This window comes from Malaclemys terrapin, chromosome 6 (assembly GCF_027887155.1).
Source record: "Malaclemys terrapin pileata isolate rMalTer1 chromosome 6, rMalTer1.hap1, whole genome shotgun sequence".
NCBI lineage: Eukaryota > Metazoa > Chordata > Testudines > Emydidae > Malaclemys > Malaclemys terrapin.
The window spans coordinates 85,348,180-85,370,872 of NC_071510.1; the positions used below are offsets into that span (position 1 = coordinate 85,348,180).

Below are 22,693 nucleotides of genomic sequence, written 5' to 3' on the forward strand. Positions count from 1 at the left end.
GGGCTCAGGCTTCGGTCCCCCATCCTGGGGTCGTGTAGTAATTTTCATTGTCAGAAGGGGGTTGTGGTGCAATGAAGTTGAGAACCACTGTTTTAGTATGTTAGCTTGAGCAGAATTAGTGCAGTATGTCTACATGAGCTTGGAATCACACCTCCTAGCTCAAATGTAGATGTACCATTACTCACAGGATACTATCTCAACCTACACTTTCACTTAACCATCATTAAAGCATTAGAATCTTCTTATATTCCTCCTCACTACTGACAGTATCCTTTGTAATAAAAGCTCTATGCCTTGACAAAACCTAAATAATTTTTCATAGAAATGATGCATACTTCATCTGGAAGGTACACATGCACCTCTTCCCTTTTCTCACAGACGAGAGGGTGCAAAACATAGATCCTCGTATCACAATCACAGCTTTATCTCACACCTCAAAGTAATCCACAGATCTTGCAAACACACCTCGGCCATGCAGAGCTAACTACTGCCTCCACCGTTCACTACAGCTATACCTGATACTAACCACAATTAGTCTACTTGGAGTGTATGTGAAAAATAAATGCTTAGACTGCTCTCACGTTTGTAATTGTAAATGGGGAATCATTATTGAACAGGTATGTTTCTAGTGGGGCCCTGCAGGGATCAGTTCTTGGCTTTATGCTATTTAACATTTTTATCAATACCTGGAAGAAAACATATTCCAGCTTGCTACTGACAACACACTTTGTATAAAATCCCTGTGTCCTGCTAATTTATATAGTGTACACAATTCCACATTGAAATGATGCATATTGGATCCTTAAGGTACACATGCAGCTCTTCCCTTTGCTCACCCACATCAGTGGGTGCAAAAGATGGATTTCCTCATATAATAATCACAGCTCTGCCTCTGTCACACACTTCAAAGCAGAGGCTACGTGTGGGGTGGGCATGTGGGGTCATGTCTGCCCCCCTCCCCCTGATTTCTGCTTTCTATTAAGCAAGCATCCACCAGCAATGGGGGGCTTGCAAGGTGGAGCCATCGCAGTCCAGTGGACTCAGCAGGAGCAGCTGAGTCCCAGGGCTCTCCAGGGAGGGACCATCCAGCTGGGCAGCACACTGGGACTGGGCAGGGCCTAAGGAGCAGGCAGTGGTAGCAGGTGGGGCAGGGCTGTTCCTGGTGTCCATCAGCGGGGAGCTGGGTTGGGGGTGGGAACCAGCAGATCCATCCCCACCTTCCCTGAACCAGCCATGGGTGCAGGGCTCTACAGGGGCTTCAGTCTGGCGCTGTGTGGAGCTCCAGGCGGCTTTGGCATACGCAGAGCTTGGCATAGGCGCCGACTTCCCTCTTTGCCATGGGTGCTCAACCCCCACCTCTGCCCCTGACCCCGACTCTACCCCTTCCATGAGGCCCCGCCCCAGCCCTGCCTTTTCTCGCCCCTTCCCCATCCCCATTCCAATCCCTTCCCCAAAGTCCACACCCCAACTCTGCCCCCTCCCTGCCCCATTCCAACTCCTTCCCCAAATCCCCACCACAGCCCTGGATCCTCCCCATAGCGCGCCATGTTCCCACTCTCCCCTCCCTCCCCCGAGTGTGCTTATGCCGCCAAACACCTGTTTGGCAGTGGCCAGGTGGGAAACGCTGGGAGGTAGGAGGAGGAGTGGGGATGCGGCACGCTCGGTGGGGGGCTGGAGGGTGAGGGGAACTTGGCTGCTGGTGGGTGCTCAGGCTCCGGAGCACCCACGGAGGCAGCACCTATGGAGCTCGGCTCCTTCTGCAGAAGGGCTTTCCTGGGCACCAGCACAGCCACAGTCAGCAGGGAAGGAAGGACCCGCTGGCCAAGCTGCAGATGTGCTTAGTGCTCTTGCCAGGGGCTGGTTCTCCGCACAGTGCCGGGAGGAGGACATGCCCTGCTAGAGGTTTATGGAGGAGCAGCAGGGCTGGGGGGCGAAGGGACAAAGAGGGGAGGAGACAGCGAGAGGGGGAGCTGGGGGAGAAGGCAACAAGTAGGGGAGCATGCAAAGGACCTTTGGGTGGCAGCAGAGGTGAAGCATGGGGCAGTCAAGTGCCCCCCCACTATCAACAGTTACACATTGTCTCTACTTCAAACAGACAGAGAAATAGGCGTTGCTGTAAACTGTTAAACATTCACTATGTAAATAGTGAAAACAACTATATTAAATTAGTATTTCTATTTATTTACAAACACTTATTTATCCATTCAATGAGCTCCGTTTATCTTGGGGGCAGGGAAACAATTACTATTTTATAATCCTCTGCATATTCAGTTTCTGTCTATTTCATTATTAGTTACTTTTTGTGGCACTCTTCTTAGTTCTGGAGTTTGGACTAAGAACTAATTCATAACTGAACAAAATAAATACACAATAGAATGCTTTGTATAGTGAATAATATTCATAAACCCAACAAAAACTATATTAAGATCTTTAAGAGTCTAACAGAAAATATTGAAATCTCACAGTTCAAAGTAGGGATGACAATGAATTCCCTTAATAGGTCACTATTTGAGAATCCCTGATTCATTTTGTAAGCGGTGTATTCATATGTGATTAAATGTTATCTTTAAATTAAAATAATTGCTAACTGGATGGGTAGCACTGGAGAGCAAGCACTGTCCAGTTTAGTTGAAGCTGCATCAGCTCCCAATTTGTCTGCATATTGCGTTTTTAGGGCTTTTTTGCACCGGTGTAGAAACAATTATCTAATTATGTTGGTGCAAAATCCTAATATAATGGAGTCCTGGTCCACGACTAAGGCTCCTGGGCACTACAGTAATACAATAATAATAATAATTAATTAACAATAGTATAGATACACTGGTATAAAAAAGACTTGCACCAAGGTAAATTGTAACAATAAAATCACTTTTTACACTGGTGCAATACATCTATAAGAGTTTTCACTGGTACACTTATGTTGGTATTGCTCTTCTGATGCAAAAAAAAACATAGACAATGCCCGAGTCTCTTCAAATGCATTTATGTTTTTTTGTTTGTTTGTTTGTTTTTTGCAACAAGAATTCTAACATCACAGGGTAAGGTTTTTTTTTTTTTTTTTTTATTATTACTTCCCACAAAGATTTGTGTCTTACCAAATACTGTATGTAAATATATTCCACTAGAATTATCCAGTGGTCTCTGGGGCCTGTTACCTTCAGAGGAAATTCTATGCAATTCTACTAACATACCGTATATACTCGTTCATAAGCTGAATTTTTTTAGTAAAAAAGGGAAGCACCAGAGAAAGGGGTTGCCTTATGAACTGGTATAGAGGGGGAGAGGTGGGACACTGCCCCTCCCCCCAACAGAGGGAGCAAGGAGAGGCAGCAGAGCCTGAAGGGAAGAGGTGGGGCCAGTCTCTCTCCACTTCTGGCCATGCTGCTCTTCCCCCATCCTCTGAAGCAGCTGCAGCGGTGCCGCTCAGCCCCGCCCCCCAGAACAGGCTGTGGCCGCACCACCCAGCCCACTGGAGCACGCTGTGGCTGTGCCGCCTGGCTGCGGCCGCGCTGCCCAGCCTGCCGTAGCAGCTCCAGCCAGGCCAGAGTTATCCTCCCCAGATAAGGTGGGAAGGGATGGGATGGGGAGAGTGTGGGGGTCCCAGGCTAGGGGTGGGATCATGTGGGGGTGGTCACAGCGGTTACTCCCCTCACTCCTAGCTTCTCCCCCCACAAAAATTTTCCCACCAGTTGCTGTCCTGGCCCGTCAGGGTAAGCAGATGGCGCGCTGGGACACTTCGTTTACTTAGGTTTACCTCTGTGCCTGGGGACGCTGGAGGTAAACAAACCATCTCGGCCCACCAGCAGCTTATCCTGATAGCCCGGGAGCCAAATTTGCTGACCCTTGAATTATAGGGTTGGCTTATGAACAGGTTATAAAAAATTTCCATTTTTACTTATCCATCTTGGGGGGGGTCGGCTTATAAATGAACCAGCTTATGATCGAGTATATACTGTAGATCTTCATAGCTCTCTGTAGTAATTTGCCCCTAGCTTTTGCAGCTTCTGTTGGCTGTTTTTATTGTAACAACTTGACTAAGTTACTTAATTGTGCTAGATTTTTTTCTAACTCTGATGTTCAGATGTCATTTCCTAGAGCAGTTAGAGTGAGAGAGTATCACTGGAATGGGAAAAAGTTGTTGACGAATGCTTGAAATGCTTTTGGTGGAAATACGCATAAAGTGTCCATTTTCTATTAGATATTCAGCGTGTCCGTTAATTGAAATTATCATTACCATTGAGGGTGTGCTGTTTTCCTCATCAGTCAAATTAGGCACTCAGATTTTGTTGTTCCTTTCAGTAGAGAAACTGAAAACAGGAAATATTCTCATTGAATATTTAATATGTTTTAATTTCTGAGAACATATTTTATTTTATAATGTACACTTTTATGTATTATTCATGCTGCCCTCTGTACTTGGATAGTACTGTTTTTTATATTAAATGTTTGCATCACTTCATGTTGTACTATTATTCAGCATCTAAAATATTGATTATACAGATTGGAAGGAAACATTTCTTCTTTAAGCGTGTCATTATGGATCCTGCTCTAGGTGTGCATCTGCCTCATGTGCACAAGATTTGAATCTTTTGAATAACAGTGTCAGTTGGGGCCATGCCTGTGCTGGTACATATCCTTGTGCCCTTCCCTTCACCTGAGGTCATAAAGAGCAAAGTGCTGCAACTCTCCCTGAGTTCCCTCTTATGCTCATGGCAGCAAGATGGAACTAGCAGTGTTCGCTTGCTACCCCTTAGAATTTTTTCTCCTTTGACTTAGCTATTTAGAGCTAAATTCCTTTCCTTTACTCTCTGTTATTCTTGATTTCTTATTTTTTCCAATCAAACAGTTTAAAAAAAAAAACTGACTTTTTCCTTTGGCACTCAGTGCCTTTTTCTGCACTAAATGATGGACTCAAAGCCTTCAGGCTTTAAACCATGCCCATCCTGTGGTGGTTTAATTCCTCTGACCGACAGACACAGCTGCTGGTTATTCTGCCTCGGTAAGAGCCACATCCCACATCGGTGTTCAGCATGCAGATCTTTTTCTGCCAGGACACAGAAGTCCAGGGACAGAAGTCCAGGGAAGTCCTGTCTGAACTGGTATCTTCTTGGACAGTCCATGTGGATGACTTCAGACCCCAAAGAGAGAGGACTGTCTTCAACAATGGATCCAACACCTAAGTCCTCTTCTGTGGGTGCCCCTGCCAGTGGGTACTCAATCTCCATGATCAGTGTTGACAAAAGATCATTAGCGTCAGGCAGGGATTCAGCACTAGAGTCCAACCTAGCACCAGCTACCTCAGCAGAGAAGGCCAGTACTCCTCTCTAAGGCAGCCTCTTCTCTAAGGCAAGAGAGGCCCAAACATAGGGACAGACATGGCTCCTGGTCTGTGCTTGAGTCCTAAAACAAAATGCTGGGACACCCTTCTGGTACTGTACTTCTGGTACTATCACTCATAACTGATAGGTATGCAAACTAGGGTAGCTTCCCTCGGTCTGGGAAGCCCCACAGCAGGTCTGTGCTCTGCCTCCCACTTACTCTGTGCCTCTTGGTACCACCTGCCACAGGTTACTCCATGCGCCAACAACCCTGCAGGCTCCCCGCTGGTGCTGGCTGATCCAACAGTGGAATAGATCTTTGGCTGAGTCTCTGGGTGGTGAAAGTCATAAGCACCCAGCCCACATGCTACCAAACTCAGCTCTGCCCTTAGCCAGCGTGGACTGTGTCACAGTAGGGAGCTCTGGGCTGCGGTAGGGGCACTACCTTGGGGGAGGTGTAATCCATACAGCCTGTGACTCCCCCTCTGTCCACCAGCCTTCCTGTCTTAAGTAATAGTACCAGAATAGTGTTCCAGCTCCCCCCAAAAGTCCCAGAACGACAGTCTGGTAAAACTCAACCCTGCTTCTGGCACCAGTCCCTGTCTTCTCACAAGGAGGGGTGATGTCCTCTGTACTGAGGCATTCACAATCAGCACTGGTGCATACCTGACCGTTGGGCACCACCTTTTGATGACATCTACTCCTCTTCACCTTCACTGGAGCACACTTTTTCTTTCACATCCAGCACGAAACCATCAGGAGAGGACTGGAGGCTCTTTCTTTAGAGCTCCTACATATCCTTCACAGACAGTGCAATGACCTGGTCAACCACAGTTGAACCAGTCTTACCAATACTATGTGCCATCATGGCCCTATTGGGCATCCTGGGGACCTGCATTCTGGGCTTGCAGGATTTGATTTCCTCCCTACCACTCCATGAAAGAGAGAACTCAGTCTCCTACTGTATCTTTGGCTAGACCCCTGTCAGCTGACAGAGATGAGCAAATGGCTGAGGAGGAACAGACCCCAGAACCTCAGGAGCAACATTTTTTCCCTCCTAGGGACTGATCATCTTCCTTCTTGGGCAAAGCCATTTCTTCAACCCCAGTACTGCTGCCTGATTTCAAGACATTTCAGGAGTGTTCATAATTTCTGAGACTCTTGATATTGAGACCTCTGTCAGAGGGAAAAGTTCATTAGCTTTTTGGTATTCTGCACTCATTTGTTCCTGATAGGAAACCCTACCTATCAGTGATGGCATTCTAGATCCAGCTAAGACCCTTTGGCAGACACCAGCTCTCTACTGCCTATGGCCAACAGAACAGAGAAACATTACCAGGTACCCCTTAAGGGATTTGACAAGGTTTACGTGCACTCCTCAATCTAGGGTTCCTTGGCTCCTATACACACCTGTCTCTGCTGTGCATAAATAATCTAAGCAGGCAAAGAGCACTCCCAAAGCTAAAGACCCCCCAAGAAACTGGAGTTATTTGGGAGAAAGGCCTGTTTCTGAGCATCACTACAGCCGTGAACCACTAGTTACCAGGTTCTCCTTGCAAAACATAATTACCTCCTATGAGACAGGTGTCTCTTTTCATATACAAACTTCCACAAGTTGCCATAAAGGAGCTGAAATACATCATTAAGGAAGGCCAGCTAGTAGCCAAAATGTCACTACAAGCAGCCATGGACACCTTGGACACAGCAGCCAGATCCATGGTCAATGCTGTGACCATGTGCTGCTTGTAGCTTCATGGCCGCAAGCTTAAGGCATCCATGAAGAGGTGCAAAACACTACTGAGGTCTTGCCCTTTGAGGGAACATAACTGTTCAGTGAATGTACCAACACCTTGAATTACCTCCAGAGATTTCAGGACTACACTATGCTCTTTGGCCATATACGCATCAGCCCTGAACTGCAAGCCTTTAAGTATCAAGGGCAGTCTAGGCAGAAGATGCCTACCTACTCCCAGAATAGATCTTCTGAATACCAACCTAGGAAGAAGCCAAATATTCCAGAAGAAACTGTTTCCTTTCTTGACCAAAGGTGTGTTCATATCTGCTTCCAGGCAGCATTTTTGACATGAGTATTGAGACCCACACTGTAATCTCCCAAGAGGTGATCCCTAATTTGAATATTGCCTTGCACCTTTCCATCAGATTTGGTCTGTTATAACAATGGACAGATGGGTGATGAAGTAGATATGCAGGGCTATGCCATCCAGTTTCACTGCTTAGCCCCTACCAACAGTCTTTCCTTGTCTTCCTTCAGGAGCCCTTCTTACAAAGCCAACTAAAAGAAGTGGCTTCTCCATTTTGACTAGGAGCCATAGAAGAGGTACCTCTGGGAGTACAGAAAAGAGGCTTCTACTTGTGATATTTCTTTGTCTCAAAGAAAAAAAAGTGTTCTTCATCCAATCCTAACCTGAGAAGACAACAAATATATATGCCATTACAGGTTCAAGATGGTAACATTTGCTTCCAATAACCTCTCCCTTCAGGCTCAAGATTAGCTTTTGACCTGCAGGACGCATACTTTCATATCCCACAGGCAGTATCTGTGATTTTGAGTTGATGAGTGCTCCAGTGCCCACCTATTCTGTTGCTCATAGCTTTTACTAGAAGAATGAAATAAACAAGAATCTGTTCAATTTCACTACAGCTATTCAGAAAGCTGTGGGCATTACTGAAACAAACAATTATGTCCCTCTCTGTTGCTACCTGGGAAATTTCTGAACAGTATTAAAATGGGTACTCTAATTAGTCACAGATTAGGAGGCTAGTCCGTCTTCTAGCACTTCCCCCCAACCCAAAGCAGGTAGGGAGAGGTAGATTATTTACCCCCTTGTTAATTTGCAGCAGCTGTCTAGGTATCAGAATAGTGGAGACTCCACCATTATGCATGAAGCAGCAAAGAAGTGAGCTTCCTTCCATTTGCTGGAGTTGTACAGGAATCTGCACATTTATCAAACACCTCCTGGCTTGAGGCTTATATTTTAAAGGGAACCCTAAAGCAAAGTGTAGGTATAGCACTCTGGCAGAAATCTCAACTCCTTCTTCCTAGCATTTGCAGCTATATAGTCTGGTATCTTACAAGGCCATTTCCCTGGACCTCATAATTTGGGGAAATGCTTTAACATTCATATCAGCCTCTGGACAGTAGGTCAGCAGTATACCTCTCGAGCCCTAGAGACATTTGAATCTAAAAAGTGGCATCCATTCACATAATGATGAATGTAAAGGTGTGGTACTCTATACCAGTATACAGGACTCTGAACATAACCATTTTATTGCATTCAAAACAATAATAAATTGTTACCCTTTTAATTTAAATATCCTGGCATAATTGTTCTGTTTTTTTGCTCACTATCACTAACATTAACACCCTCAGATCACGCGGGAAAGCTCTTTTCATAGTGGTAACAGTAAATGTTGTTTGTTCAGCATTATTGGATTGGGGATGTCAAACCCATTTTTCAAAAGGCTGATTTCCATTTTAATTATGGTCAGTGGCATAAATTTAGGACCCTTGGTCCTCAGCAGAACCCCTACTGATGTCACTGGGAGGTTCGCACCAAGATCAAAAGTAGGATATGGCAGGATGGATTTGATTTAAATCAAATTGATTTAAACCATGATTTAAATCACTAGTCAAGAAGACTCAATTTAATCATGGATTTCTACATAAAAGTGCATTCTTGTTGGTTGTTATAACCTTAATACATATCCTTCACAACTCAGAGATAGATGTAGGTTTCATTTTTAGAAGGTACACATTATACATTTTTAAAGTACTTTATTTTGAAAACTTTTCAGATTAGTTTTACAGCTATATCAGAAAATGAATGATTGGTTATTTCATTTACCAAAGGTAATTGAAGCAGATATTTATGAAGTTAGTTCACCTCCCAATTCAACAGGTTAATCATTAATATTTGGAGGATTTTCCTGCTATGCTTAGGAGGAGAACATCACCACACAGACATTTAAATTGTTTTATTTAACTAAAACAACAATGTTATGTATTCTGGATTTTTTTCTTCAACAGCAAACATTCATATCAGCCTCTGGACAGTAGGTCAGTAGTATACCTCTCGAGCCCTCCCCCCATTTCTTATAGCTTTTACTGCTACTTCTTGTAAGTATTCTGCTGTGTGTGCATTTCCCGATGTATCAATTGTTTCTGTAAGCAAGACATTCCCTTCTTCTGTTGTCAGCCAAGCACATACCACAGGATCATTGTGGACATTTTTCCACCCATCAAGACTCAGGTTAACAATTTTACCCTCTAGACCTTTTGCACACTGCTCAATTTCTCTTTCATACACTTTATCCAGCAATTTGCCTGTGACATCTGCTCTGTTGGATGGACTGTATCCTGGTCTTAATGACTGAACCATGTTCATGAAGTGTGGGTTCTCAATCATACGGAAAGGAGAGTTTGTTGCATAAACAAATTGGGCAATTTTCCCCATCAATTACCTCTTTTTGTAATCTGCTGTTCTTATCACAAATTTATCTATGGTTGTTTCTGGATGATGGAGATTTTTTCTTCTTTTTCCTACAGGTGATATACTGTGGCTATGTGACATACATGATGTGACTGAAACACTATTATTGGCAGATAACTCTGAAACTATAGAAAATGATGGTGATCTTAAAGGTGGATAGTCTTCAGAATCCTGTATGTTGAGGATGGATTCTCCTAAACAAAATAAGTCAATGCAGTTATTTAATTATTATTACCATACTGCTCATTTAGTATCTCATACTACTCACTGCATTCACTGACACTCAGTATTACTTTAAAGGTGAAATTGTAAAAGGAAGATCTGCCTATTTCAGCTATTTATTTTTTAATCACAACTGCATCTAAAATGATAGTACCATAGAGTAACAACTATATTTTTTGCTCAAACATGAGAATTCAAGAATAGTCCAGAAGGAAGACAGGCAGTCCTTAGGAAAGAAGTATGAAATAAAAAAGTTTACCAACCCGAAGATCCTGCATGTTCAGACATGTTCCTTTCGTCATCTTCAGCGTGGCTTCCTCCTGAGAAGGAACACTTCTCATGATGTTATTTCATTTGGGCAACCAGGCCTTGCATTTCTTTGTTGCAATGTTTGCATTTTGCACACATGCCTGTCTTACCCACAGGTAGAGGAGCTTCATTAAAATATTCCCAAACTGGTTCTCTTTTATGGCCTGCTGCCATTATAGGGTTTCCCTTCTAGTGAGAGAATGGTATGGTAGATCTCAAATCAATGACGGTGTAGCAGGGTGGTCACCCACGCCAGTTCTGGAAGGGTTAAAGCCAGCCCTGGGAGAGGGCTGAGGCTGTGAAGGAAAGCCTGGGCTGATTGGGAAAGGTAGTAACAGCTGGGGCCATACTCCAATTAGCCCCAGCTGGTCCCTATAAAAGGCTGTGAGCCAACAGCCCAAAGACTCTCTCTCTGCTTGTAGAGGGAGAAGGGCCTGGCTGCTAGGGAGCTGAGCAGGGCTGGAGGAAGGCTAGAGGAGCTGGGGAGTTCCAGCCTGGAAAACCCCCAGGCTGCAGGCCTAGCTGACAGCCTAAGACAAAGACTGGGGTTGCAAAGGGGCAGCCCAGCAGTAGGTAGAGGCAGCAGGTCCAGACTCACCTCGCCTCAGTCATAGGCTACTGCCAGTCACCAATTTGCCCCCACGCACTGGTGCAGACTGCAGTGTAAGCCACTCATCATAGGCAAGGTTGGATCTGGACCTGCGGCCTCTGCCTACCCATGGGCTGCCCCCTGCAACCCCAGTACCCAGTTGGCCTTCTACTAGGCTGCAGCCTGGGGGGTTTCCAGGCCGGAGCTCCCAAGCGCCTCTTGCCTTCCCCCAGCCCTACTCCACTTTAGGTACGCTCCCTAGCAGCCAGGCCCTTCTCCCTCTAGAGGGAGAGTGTCTCTGCTCCTAGCCCACTGCCCTCTCATAAGGGCTAGCTGGGCCCTGATTGGGGCGTGGCCACAGCTGAGGCTGCTTCCCCAGTCAGCCTGGGGCTACCTGTCTGCAGCCTCAGCCCTCTCCCAGGGCTGGTTTTAACCCTTCCAGGGTCAGAGCTGGTGACCACCCCACTACAGAAGGCTACACTCAGAAAGACCTCAAGACTTCTGGAATATGCTGCTCAAACAGTTTCACTTTTGTTTCTACTGCCTGTCCTTTCCTTCTCACATTTATCTCCAGACTTCTTCTCCTTGTCCAGATTTATTCCACCCCAACAATCTTCTATTCATTGAACTTTTTGAAACTTTGCACTTTAGAGAGAGGTAAGGGATGGACTCTGTGTACACAAATTTACAGAGGGATAATAGGGTTGAGGTCTGTTATTTTTCACCTCTATATATTTATGTATTTAAAAACATTTTTGCTGTTAACAAGCATGTTATCTCTGGAGACACAAATCCACAGTTTGAGAACTTTAAAACTAAGCATCTCTGATGGTATCTTCTAGACTGAGCACTGAGTCCCATTGGGTAGGTAGAAAGATTAACCTAAATAATCTATACAGAAGCTCCTGGAACCCCATAAGGATTGGGTCCCTAATCCATGAACTATTGGAACTCATTTACAAAACTTTTCTTAAAAGTTACATGAATATATTGTTCCATACTATAGATTTAGAATTAGAATTTATAATTTGTATTCCATGATGAGATATCTTTGAGTTATTATGTATCTTAATTAAAACTATCTTTCAGATTTTTTTGATTTTTTTAAATTATTTATTTTTATCCACCCTGGGATATGGCCTGTAAGTAATAACTAAACTTTTAGTTGTCATCAATATTACTACTATTTAAGTTGCATTCTGTATCACTCAGTGGGACAATAGTCTCACCTTTAGCACTACTGCTATTTCTGTTCTATGTTTCTCTTCCATCTCCATCTTCTTCTCTGTTTCTCTCCTCTCTTCATCTGCATTTCCTCCCGTGCACCAAGTCCTAGTTCCCATCTCCTCTTGTGGTTTTCACTCTCACCACTTCATATTATACAATGATCAATTGTGAAATAGTTAATGAAGGAATAATATCTCATAGTTAAGATTTAAAATTAACACTTCAGTGTCATTAACAGGGGTTGGGGTCATTCACACCACTCATTGCCTTTGTGTTAGGCTATCTGTTGTCTCAGAAAGACCACTCTGAATCAGTTACAATCAGTTCTCCTTTGGATGACTGACATTAAGTACTCCTGAGGGAATTCTGTGCCAAAAAAATAAATATTCTGCAAGCAATATATTAAAATTCTGTAAATTTTAATTATCCATAAATGTGGAGGTTCCAACATGGCAGTGGGAAGCACAGGCCCCTAGCTCTATGGAAGTGGGAGTACCCTGCAGCTCTCCCCGGACACAGTCAGTGATGAAGCTGCACCCAACCCTGACACAGCGCAAGGGCTGGGCCTGCCGCAGAAACACCCCGGGGCCTTGCCCCTCTGCACCAGGCATGAGCAGGCAGGCTCAGCCCAGCAGGATGCAAGTGTGGAGGGGCTTGGTGTGGGATGAGAGGGTTCGGGGTGGGGCAATCTGGGTGTGGGTGGCTCAGTGGGGGACCAGATGTGTGTGTGTGTGTGTGTGTGTGGGGGGAGATCTGGATGCACAGGGGCTCATTGGGGGCATAGGCGCCAACTCTGTGAGTGCTCCTGTGTAGCCCCCCATCAGCTCCCACCCGCCCCCACAGGACCTCCCACCTCGCTGATCAGCACCTCCTCCTTCCTCCCTGCGCCTGTCAGCTGTTTCATGGTGTGCAGAAGGCTCTGGGAGGGAGGAGCGAGGGCAGGGTGCGCTCAGGGGAGGCGGAGAAGAGGCAGGGCATGGGTGGCACCTTGGGGGGAAGGGGTGGAGTGGGGGCAGGGCCTGGGGCAGAGCGAGGGGTTGAGCACTTCCTGGCACATTGGAAAGTTGGTGCCTGTGGTTTGGGGGGTTCCAGGTGTTGGGGCAATGGGACTTTGCAGGGGGGGTCCCAGTGAAGGTGGTTGGGGCTCACCGGGGGCAGTCTGAATGTGGGGGGATGGGGCTCAGTGGAGTGGTCCAGGTGCTGAAGGAGTGGGGCTTGGTGGGGTGGGGGCCAGGTGAAGCTGGTTGGGGTTCAGTGGGGTGGGGGGATGGTTGCAGGGGGCTTATAGGGATGGTCCAGGTGTGGGGTGGTTGGGGCTTGTCAGGGTGGGGTTCTGAGTGTGGGGGGCTCAATGGGGGCTGGTCTGGGTGCAGGGGAGGGGTCTGGATGGGGGGGGTTAGCAGGGGGGTCTGGGTGCTGGGGGATGCCAGATGTAGGGGGTGAGGCAGCAGGGTTGGGGGTGCAGATGCAGGGGGCTTCGGAGGGGGTTCTGGATGCGGGGAGAGTGAAGCTCAGTGGGGGGTTGAGATTCACAGGGGTTGGGCGGACAGGGGTATTAGGATGCGGGGAGCGGGGGTGTTGCGGAGTTTCCTGCAGCTGGGAAGGTTTTTGGGGATGGGTCTGCCAAGCCCCAGCCTCACCTTGCTGGGGAAGAGGGAGTCCCATTCTTCACTGCCCAGCTGGGACTAGCAGCTGGGCCTGGCACAGAGTAGGAGCCACCGGGCAGGATGTCCCTGGCTCCACAATGATTTACCTCTCCACTGGCTGCTCCGGGTGTTCAAAACAAGGTGCCCGCTTTGCTGGAGAGGGGTGCATGACCGTTCTTGCTTCCCTTTGCGTCTTCATCAGAAAGTCATTTTTGTGCAAGGAAGCAAAGAAATCTGTGGGGGACATGAATTCTGCATGCACATAGTGGCACAGAATTCCCCCAGGAGTAATTAAGGCTTCAAACTTTTTTTTTTTTTTTTTAAATGAAAGCTCATGCTTGACCTACACTTAAAATTTAGGTCAACACAGCTACATCACTCAGGGATGTGAAAACTCCACCACCCTGACTAACATAACTATGCTGATCTATGTTTCTGTTCTTGTTACTATTGCTTGGGGAGGTGGTGTTCCTACAGCAATGGAAAATCCCCTTTCAGCAGTGTAGGCTGTGTCTATTTTACGGGGTTATGCTAGCATACTACAGCACTGCAGCTATGCCAATATAGTTCCTGTAGAGTAGACATACACTTAGGGCTTGTCTTCACTACTGGGGTAAGTCGATGTAAGTTACGCTACTTAAGTTACATAGCTTAGGTCGACTTACCCTGGTGTCTTCCCTGTGCTGCATTGACGGGAGACACTCTCAGGTTGACTTACCTTACTCTTCTCGGGGAGCTGGACTACTGGAGTTGATTGGAGAGCACTCTGCCATCGATTTAGCGGGTCTTCACTAGACCCGCTAAATCGACACCCACTAAATCGATTGCAGCAGCCTTGATCTCCCCAGTAGTGAAGACAAACCCTTAAGCCAGTGGTTCTAAACCTATTTACCATTGTGTGGGCTGCATATGTGGCCCACAGTGCGTTATGTGGGCCACATCCAATACTACCTCTATGGCCCTGAGGATGTCGCATGGGCCGCAGCACAAGTGGCCTGCGGGCTGCAGGTTGAGAACCAGTGCCTTAGGCCCTGTCTACAGTAGAGAGCTTACACCTGTATTGCTGTAAGATCTCCCATGTAGCCGCTCTATACTGACAGGAGAGAGCGCTCCCATTGACATAATTAAACCACCCCCAACAAGAGTGTCTCCAGCCAACATAGTGCTTTCCACACTGGCACTTCTGTCCGTGTAACTTATGTCATTCAGCGTGTTTTTTTCACACCCCAAGCGACATAAGTTATACAGACAAAAGTGCTAGTGTAGGCATAGCCTATGAGTCTTCAGAATTTGAATGGGCTACATAAATACATAAAGTGGGCTAGATCTTGCCTGTCGGCTAGGTGTTTGACATCTGATTACTAAAGTATATATTACAAATAAGTGTTCCTGTGCTCGGGGGGCGGGGGGGAAGTTTAGCTGACTGGAAGTAAACTAAAACTGACTAGAACTGAACTAAAGGTTTCCCATTTCACTGATGTAGTACACTTAAATATCTTATTATGGCTCAGTTTTGCAGAAATAAAATTAGAAGAGGAGTTTCTGGAGGGGAGAGAGGAATAATTTGCCTGTGAAAGGCTGCTAAAATTGAAGATTGCATCAATAATGGAAGTCAGTGGGCCAGAGAGCAAAAATGATTCTACAGTCCAGTGGTTAAAGCATCTGTTTGGGAGGAGGGAGACCTAGGAGCCAATTCCTCTGCTCCAATGACTTTCATTTTCTAGTATCAGAGGGGTAGCCGTGTTAGTCTGGATCTGTAAAAAGCGGCAAAGAGTCCTGTGGCACCTTATAGAATAACAGACGTATTGGAGCATAAGCTTTTGTGGGTGAATACCCACTTCGTCAGATGCACGATGCGTCTGACAAAGTGGGTATTCACCCATGAAAGCTTATGCTCCAATACGTCTTTTAGTCTATAAGGTGCCACAGGACTCTTTGTTGCTTATTCTTACATGAAAGGCCTTAGGTGCCTAAGCCATCTGGCTCCCTTTGTGGATCACTGAGCAGCAATATACACCTACCTCTGAGAGGGGACGCTGGTTAGAAACCCCCCTCTGCATCCCTCTTTGGCTTGCTTAAGTGACTTCCCACCTAAAGGATCACATCCCTTGATGGATAGGGCCTTAGTCCCTGCTGCTGCTGTTCAGGATATACTCTCCTGCATAACTGCGGTGTTTTCAGGTCTGTGGGGCTATTGCTACGGTTGCTCTCTCAGGTTTTTCGGGTGGGAGGGATAGGAGGTGTTGCTATCACCCTCTTGGCTCTATGGGGATGGAATGTGTATGAGGGTGCTCCTGAGGTGGTTGGGGAAAGCGCTGAGTGACCGTCCGTCACTCTCTGGAGGAGAGAGGGGTGCTGCCCTCGCCGGTCGCTGAGTGTGTGGCATGAGTTAGGCCATGCCCCTGCTGCTGGACATTGCGCTGAGGTGGATCCATTAACGCTGTCTGATAGATCATGGGGTTTAAATCGATTTTTATTGACCCCCTCACGCTGTGTGTGACGCACCTTGAGCTTGAGGCAAGCGGCTGCGGTGGCTGCTGCCGCCGGCGGAGGCAGAAGGGCTGAGCCGGCCGGGTGGACGGGCGGTGGCGCGCCGGGCGCTAAGACCCGGGGGGACGCGTCGCTCTTAGGACCAGCCTGCAAATTCGGCGTGAGTGACTCAGTTCGCTCAGCGCACGCACGGCAGGCGGCGGTGGCCGGGTCTAGGAGCAGGTCAGTGCCGCTCGCCTTGGCCTGTTGCAGCTCTATTGGGGGGAGGTCGCAGCGCGCGCGGGTCCGCCGCTCGGTACGTACGTGCGCGCGTGCTGGGGCGAGAGCGGGCCGCGCTCAGCCTCCCCTGCGCTCAGGCCTGCAGCGCTAGTAACCGCGGCCGCCCGTTGTCTGTGTTTTGCAGCGACCCAAGATGGAGTATGAGTGGAAACCCGACGAGCAGGGGCTCCAGCAGATCCTGCAGCTGCTCAAGGAGTCGCAGTCCCCGGACACTACCACGCAGAGAGCTGTGCAACAAGTATCCTTGGCCGGGGCCTACCGCGGAGCTGGGGCCGGAGTCGCTGCGTGCCGCGCGGAGGCCGAGCCAGTCGCGCAGTTGAGCGCTGGTTGCTGTTTCCACGGGTTCCGGCTCCGCTTCTTCCTCCGTCTCGAGGGGGAAGGACGGACAGGGGCTTCCCGGGTTTGGGAAGCCGGGCGGTGGGCGTGAGGGGCGAGGCGAAGCTCCCGGGGAAGGGGAGAGGGGGCGGTGGCTTCTCCGGGTTTCAGGCCCCGCTCGGTGGGAGGGAGCCCCCACAGCGCTGCGAGCGGCGCTGGAAAGACCAGCGAGCCGGGGGCGCTGTTGGCTCCACCCCCGCCCAGGCACTGAGGTGGGCGGCCGTGGCGCGGGGTTTGAACCGCCGAGGGAACCTGTGGGCGGTAATGTTACCCGCCTCCCCCTTCTGGCCCCCGGCCCGAGCACCTGTTGCAACCCGGGAGCTAAGTGGAGCTTTTCTTTTTAAAGCCTTGGCCGGGCCATGCCGCTCTGGTGTCCGCCACTTTCCCGGGTTACCCCACGCTGGGCCTCTGCCAGCCCCCAGTTGCAGCAGCTCTGGGCTTGCCTTCCCTTCCCGGAGTGCTCCCCGCGCCCTACGGCCTCTTTCCATAGAGGGCTTGGGTGGATCCCGCCAACAGGGTTGGGGGCAGACTGGACGCAGGGTTTCTAGTTGAGCAATGCTGCTCCTCCCCCAGCCCTGCCTTGTGGGGCTAAGCTCTGTGATGTCTCTAGTCCGCTCTTTTCTCGGGAGTCAGCCGTGGGAGGAGGCTCGGGCCGCTCATTTAGCAGGGCATGTGGTACTAGCATCTCTGTCAGAGTGCCCCTATCTTTTGTTTCAGAGTAACAGCCGTGTTAGTCTGTATCCGCAAAAAGAACAGCAGGAGTACTTGTGGCACCTTAGAGACTAACAAATTTATTAGAGCATAAGCTTTCGTGGACTACAGCCCACTTCTTCGGATGCATATAGAATGGAACATATAATGAGGAGATATATATACACACACATACAGAGAGCATAAACAGGTGGGAGTTGGTAAGACAACTCCCACCTGTTTATGCTCTCTGTATGTGTGTATATATATATCTCCTCATTATATGTTCCATTCTATATGCATCCGAAGAAGTGGGCTGTAGTCCACGAAAGCTTATGCTCTAATAAATTTGTTAGTCTCTAAGGTGCCACAAGTACTCCTGTTCTTCTTTTTCCTATCTTTTGTGTATGCGTGGTGGATATGGGGGGAGAGGGGCCCTGTTACGTGTCCTAGTGCTTTTATAGAGAATGGAACAAGTATAATCTGGTTGTGATAGTAGCTGATCTTTCTATTGGCCTCTTCAATCTATAGATGAAAGTTCAGGTTTTCCACACTGTGAAAACAGTACTGCTTGCAAGGAAGACTTTTGAAAGAGTGAATTGTTATATGATAAACCACAGAAGGTCACCTGCCAAAGGAAAATGGATTTTTGTTTGTTTCTTGGATTTCTTTAAAAAAAAAAAAAAAAAGCACTTTTAGCCTTGCTTCTATTTTTATATTAGCAATTTTGATTTTGTGCACTCTGAAAGTCTCCAATGACTGTAGAGGTGGAGTGATTAGTCAGACCAGCTAAACCTTGGGCAGAAAAATGTTTTTGTTAAAGATTCATCATCCCCCTTCTCCTTTCATGAAGATATAAATACTAAAACATCTAAGAAGTCCTTCAGAAAAAAACAGGTAGACATATGTGATATTCTTGATACTTTCAAGGTATCAGATTTAACTGTCACTCTCTGTACTCCCCACCTGCAAAAAACTGGTTACTTTAAGGCTTTTTGGTCAAATTAAGAATACTTCTAATTTTATTTATAAGTTAAATGTAGTTTATTTCAGGTTCTGTCTCCCTTTGTGAACTCATGTGATTTTTATAAATAAGGCTAAGATTTTGTCACGGATATTTTTAGTAAACGTCACGGACAGATCACGGGCAATAAAGAAAAATTTACGGAGGCCCGTGACCTGTTGGTAACGTTTACTAAAAATATCCATGACAAAATTAGCTTGTCTGCAGGGTCCCCACACTGCTCGCAGCTGCGGGGGCGCACTCTGAGTTCTGGGGTCCCCGCAGCGGCTGGGAGCTCGGGGGTCCCTCCACCTCTGGCTGCCGTGGGCGGCAAGGGAACTGACTTCCACAACATCCATGAAAAAATTGTAACCTTATTTATAATTTCATTTTTCCATTTTAAGATGTTTCATTTCTCCCCTTTTGCTGTGTGAAAGACCTATACACAAATGGGAAACTCTGCATTTGACAGTACTGAGTATAAAGTAAACCCCAAATTTAAAATAGAGAATTTTTAATCTAAGTTACTGTAATCTTGTTGGTTGTAACAGATTTAAATTGTGGTTTTTAAGTTGTCTCCTTGATTAAACAAGGTATTCTTAGATTGTTAAAGGGATACTATCTTGTTCTACTTGTCTCCATTTCTAAATTAGTAATAAAAAAGTTTCTAAATTAGTTTTTAAAAAAAAAAAAACCTCTCCCCAAATAAGTCTGATTGCAACAGAAATTTAAGTTTATAGAAATATGCTATGTTCTTAAACAGTTGTGTTGGTGAGTGGCATCCTGAAAAATGAAATGATTAGAAGCTGACTGAACAAAAGTGAAATTCTTATGTAATTTCATCAAGGTGAGAAATGCTAAGCAAATAGCATAAATAGTGATAAGTAAATTGTGATTTTAACTACCAAAGATATTAATGCAGTCTTAAGATAACTTGACTGCATCCCATGTTTTTAACTTTTTGTCATTCTAGATGTTTGATGAAGGATGTAATCAAAGGGAACTTTCCTTTCCCTCCCTATTGGGAGCATTCAGCCTATGAAAGATATCTAATGTATAACTTATTTTAATTTTTTTTCCATTTAGGTTTCATTTCTTTTCCATTCAGTTTGCTTAAAATGGCATTAGTAGCCATCTGCTGTGTTGTGACACTCCAGCATATGCCATACCTTAAAGATGTACTCTACTGGTGTTGACCCTAGTAAATGGCGGATTTTTACTGTTTTTATTATATGATGCAGTTTTGAAAAACCTCTTTTAATATAACTTGCAGAACAGTGCTATATAATAAAAATGCCACTTGATACATTTATGGGCCGGCTTCAGCAAATCGCTGAGATGGCTGTCCTATCACAGCATGGTGCTTAATAATGTGTCCCAGTGGGGCATGAGCCAGCTGCTACAAACTTAAGGCACTTTAAATTGATTTTTGTTTTCTTATTAATATGGGCTGATTGCCCTTGTTGCTCTTGTGTTGGGCATTGAGACACACGTAACTAAATTAAAAACACAGGTCATGTTAAATGTTAAAATGCCTTTTAAAATATGAAGTTGTAGGCTTGAAAGGCTTATTTGTTGCAGGGTCATATTATATACCCCTGCAATAAAACAAAGGAGTGGGAGGACCCAAGAATCTGACAGTGTTGCCAACTTAGCTACTTTGTCACTAGATTTAGTGACATTTTGGTTTCCCTGGTGAGAAAATAAGTGTCAGTGACTAGTGACAAATTTAACGACTTTCACTGCCAATTTCAGTGACATTCAGAGGAAGAAGTCACCAATATGTATAGTCATAAAACATTCCCAAGCAGTTCAATAGTGTGAATAAAATCCATTCCGTGTTCCGCTTAGTACATTCTGTTGCACACCAAGTCAATGTCATTATGTCTCAATTGAACATGTCCTTGGAAGGAATCACATTCCAGGGCTTCTTGGGCTGAGATCACTATAATCCGCAGGCGAGGCAAATAAATTTGTGGAGGTTAATTAAACACTTGGCTAAAGCCAGGTGTACTTTGGCGAGAGCAGCACATTAGCCAGGGCTTGTTTTTACCCAAATGTGTTATTTCTTGCTGCTCTGTAGTAGTTAGTACACCCTGTGATACAGGGAAAGATGGCTAATGAAGTGGGCTGGGCAGGGGAGTCAGATTAGTCAGCGAGAAGAGTTGCACAGATGGAAGATGGGGGGGATGAGACCGCACCGTGTGTCCCAGTGGGGCAGGGGAGTGGTCACCGTTCCTCCAGGGATGAAGCCCTTACTACAGGATCAAAGGTGGCGCTAGCTTGATTTTGCTTCCCCTTTACACCTTCCCCTGGTTTGGCCTGGGATTAGCTGTCCAGCTGTTTTTGAGAAATGAAACTCTGGAAGTGGGGGGAAGGGACCTGACTAACTGACTTTATTTATTTATTTATTTTAGATTAAATCTACTTTCTTGGCTCCCTGCAGCGCTAAGTTCAGGTGAATGCCCTCTTACCCCTGGCTCTGGGCATTCCCTTTCACTAACCTGTTGGCTCAAATCCAGGCTGGCAAGAAAGGGAGGCTCAGCTGAAATTAACCAATCCCACCCAGCCTGGCTGCCCTGTACAGAGCGCCCTTCCCAATGAGCAGAGGGCTGCAGTTTCCTTCCTAATGAGCAGCGGGTGCTCTCCTGATGATGACAGTGTACTGGTGTAGTTGCTTTTGGTGTGCAACAGAATGTAGTAAGAAGAGAGCGTGGAATGGATTTTATTAACACGATTGAGCTGCTTGTAAATGATTTTTTTGATTATATTTGTGTGTGTATGTGTATATATATATATATATATATATATATATATATATATATATATATATATATATAATATGTGTGTGTATATACACACACACACACAAACAATCTGGAAATTTTATTCAGTGACATTTTTGTCTTTTTGAGTGCTTAAACAGCTACATCTAGCGACTTAGCAGGAAGTCACCAGACAAACCCTGAAATGTGAAGTTGGCAACAGTCTCAAAGAGTGAATGAGGAAGAAGCTGTTAGAGCTGGAAAATCCTGTGGATCCTAGGCCAGTAGCTTCACTGTTGTTGTGGGGTTTCCACCTAAAACATCTTTTGGTTCTCCTTCCTGCTGTGCTTGCACTATATTTTTCCTTTTTTTGGGGGGGAGGGAGAGAACGGGACAATGCAGAGGTAATAGCAAGGTTTGACTCCAGTTGATTTTTGTGGTGGTTATTTCTGTAGGTTTAAAAGTGGAATATCTCAAAATGGCTGCATCCCAACATACATCTTAGTCTATGCTTACACTGCGTTGTAAGGTGCGCTGTGTAGCCGTTCTTTATCGCCGAGAGAGAGCTTGCCTGGTGACAAAACCACCTCCAAGGAGGAACGGTAGCTTTGTGGCTGGCAGCACAGCTCCTGGCAACAAAGTGCTGTCCACATTGGGGCTTTTCATTGTTAAAACTTGTTGTTCGGGGAGGAGGGTGTTTTTTCACACCCATGAGCGACAAAAGTTTTAACAATGAAAGTGCCAGTGTAGATATAGCCTAAGTCATGCTAGTCTTGACTACAATTATTTGGCTCTTGGAGAGGGTTCACCGTCTCCCACAGATGTGTAGCACATGCCATATTGATTCTGTTATTCCAACCCTGTTTTTCCACACAAGAGGCTTTTCCACCATAGTTCATACTCAACTTCACAGCAAAGGAGAGATATGGGCATTGGTAGCCCAATCTGTAAAGCTTTTATTTTTGAATGGAGTCATTACCTGATAGCTCTAATTTGTATTTATAGATATTTTTGGTCATTTCTTATTTGAAACTGTCATATTCAGAAACTGAATAACTAATGTCAGGTAACAGTTGCTTGTTAAGCAAATAATCTTGATCATTTAGAAATTTTCTTGTGTAATTGGTTTTCTAATATATAATTTAAATATAGGAGTTAACAGCATGATAATGTTGCACACTTGCAGCTTCAATAGTACTCAAATATCTGGTGAGTTAACCAGGGTGTGGAAATAAAAGGATTTAGCAACATGCCAAATCACTGTTGCTA

The 22,693-nt window shown here is 46.0% G+C and overlaps 1 protein-coding gene and 1 long non-coding RNA gene across 8 annotated transcripts in view; one reads left to right on the forward strand and one right to left on the reverse strand.

The window, feature by feature from the left end:
• The window catches only part of TNPO1 (transportin 1), a 162,107-nt gene that overhangs the window by 14,725 nt on the left and 124,689 nt on the right, over nt 1-22,693 (forward strand). For 5 of the 7 annotated variants that reach the window (XR_008445279.1, XM_054031249.1, XM_054031247.1 and 2 more), the window contains one exon: nt 16,716-16,829. Coding sequence is in view for 6 of the 7 variants with exons in the window: in XM_054031247.1 (XP_053887222.1) it covers nt 16,716-16,829 (114 nt within the window). In the remaining variant the exon portion in view is untranslated. Of the gene's footprint in view, nt 1-16,327; nt 16,608-16,715; nt 16,830-22,693 lie in introns of those variants that run through there. The other 2 variants (XM_054031253.1, XM_054031248.1) reach the window with 2 other exon arrangements.
• Nucleotides 9,095-16,418, reverse strand: LOC128838823 (uncharacterized). Its single transcript, XR_008445280.1, has 4 exons — nt 16,328-16,418; nt 12,179-12,319; nt 10,315-10,371; nt 9,095-10,023 (listed from the first exon to the last, which is right to left on the reverse strand). It is a non-coding gene; the product is annotated as an uncharacterized LOC128838823 (long non-coding RNA).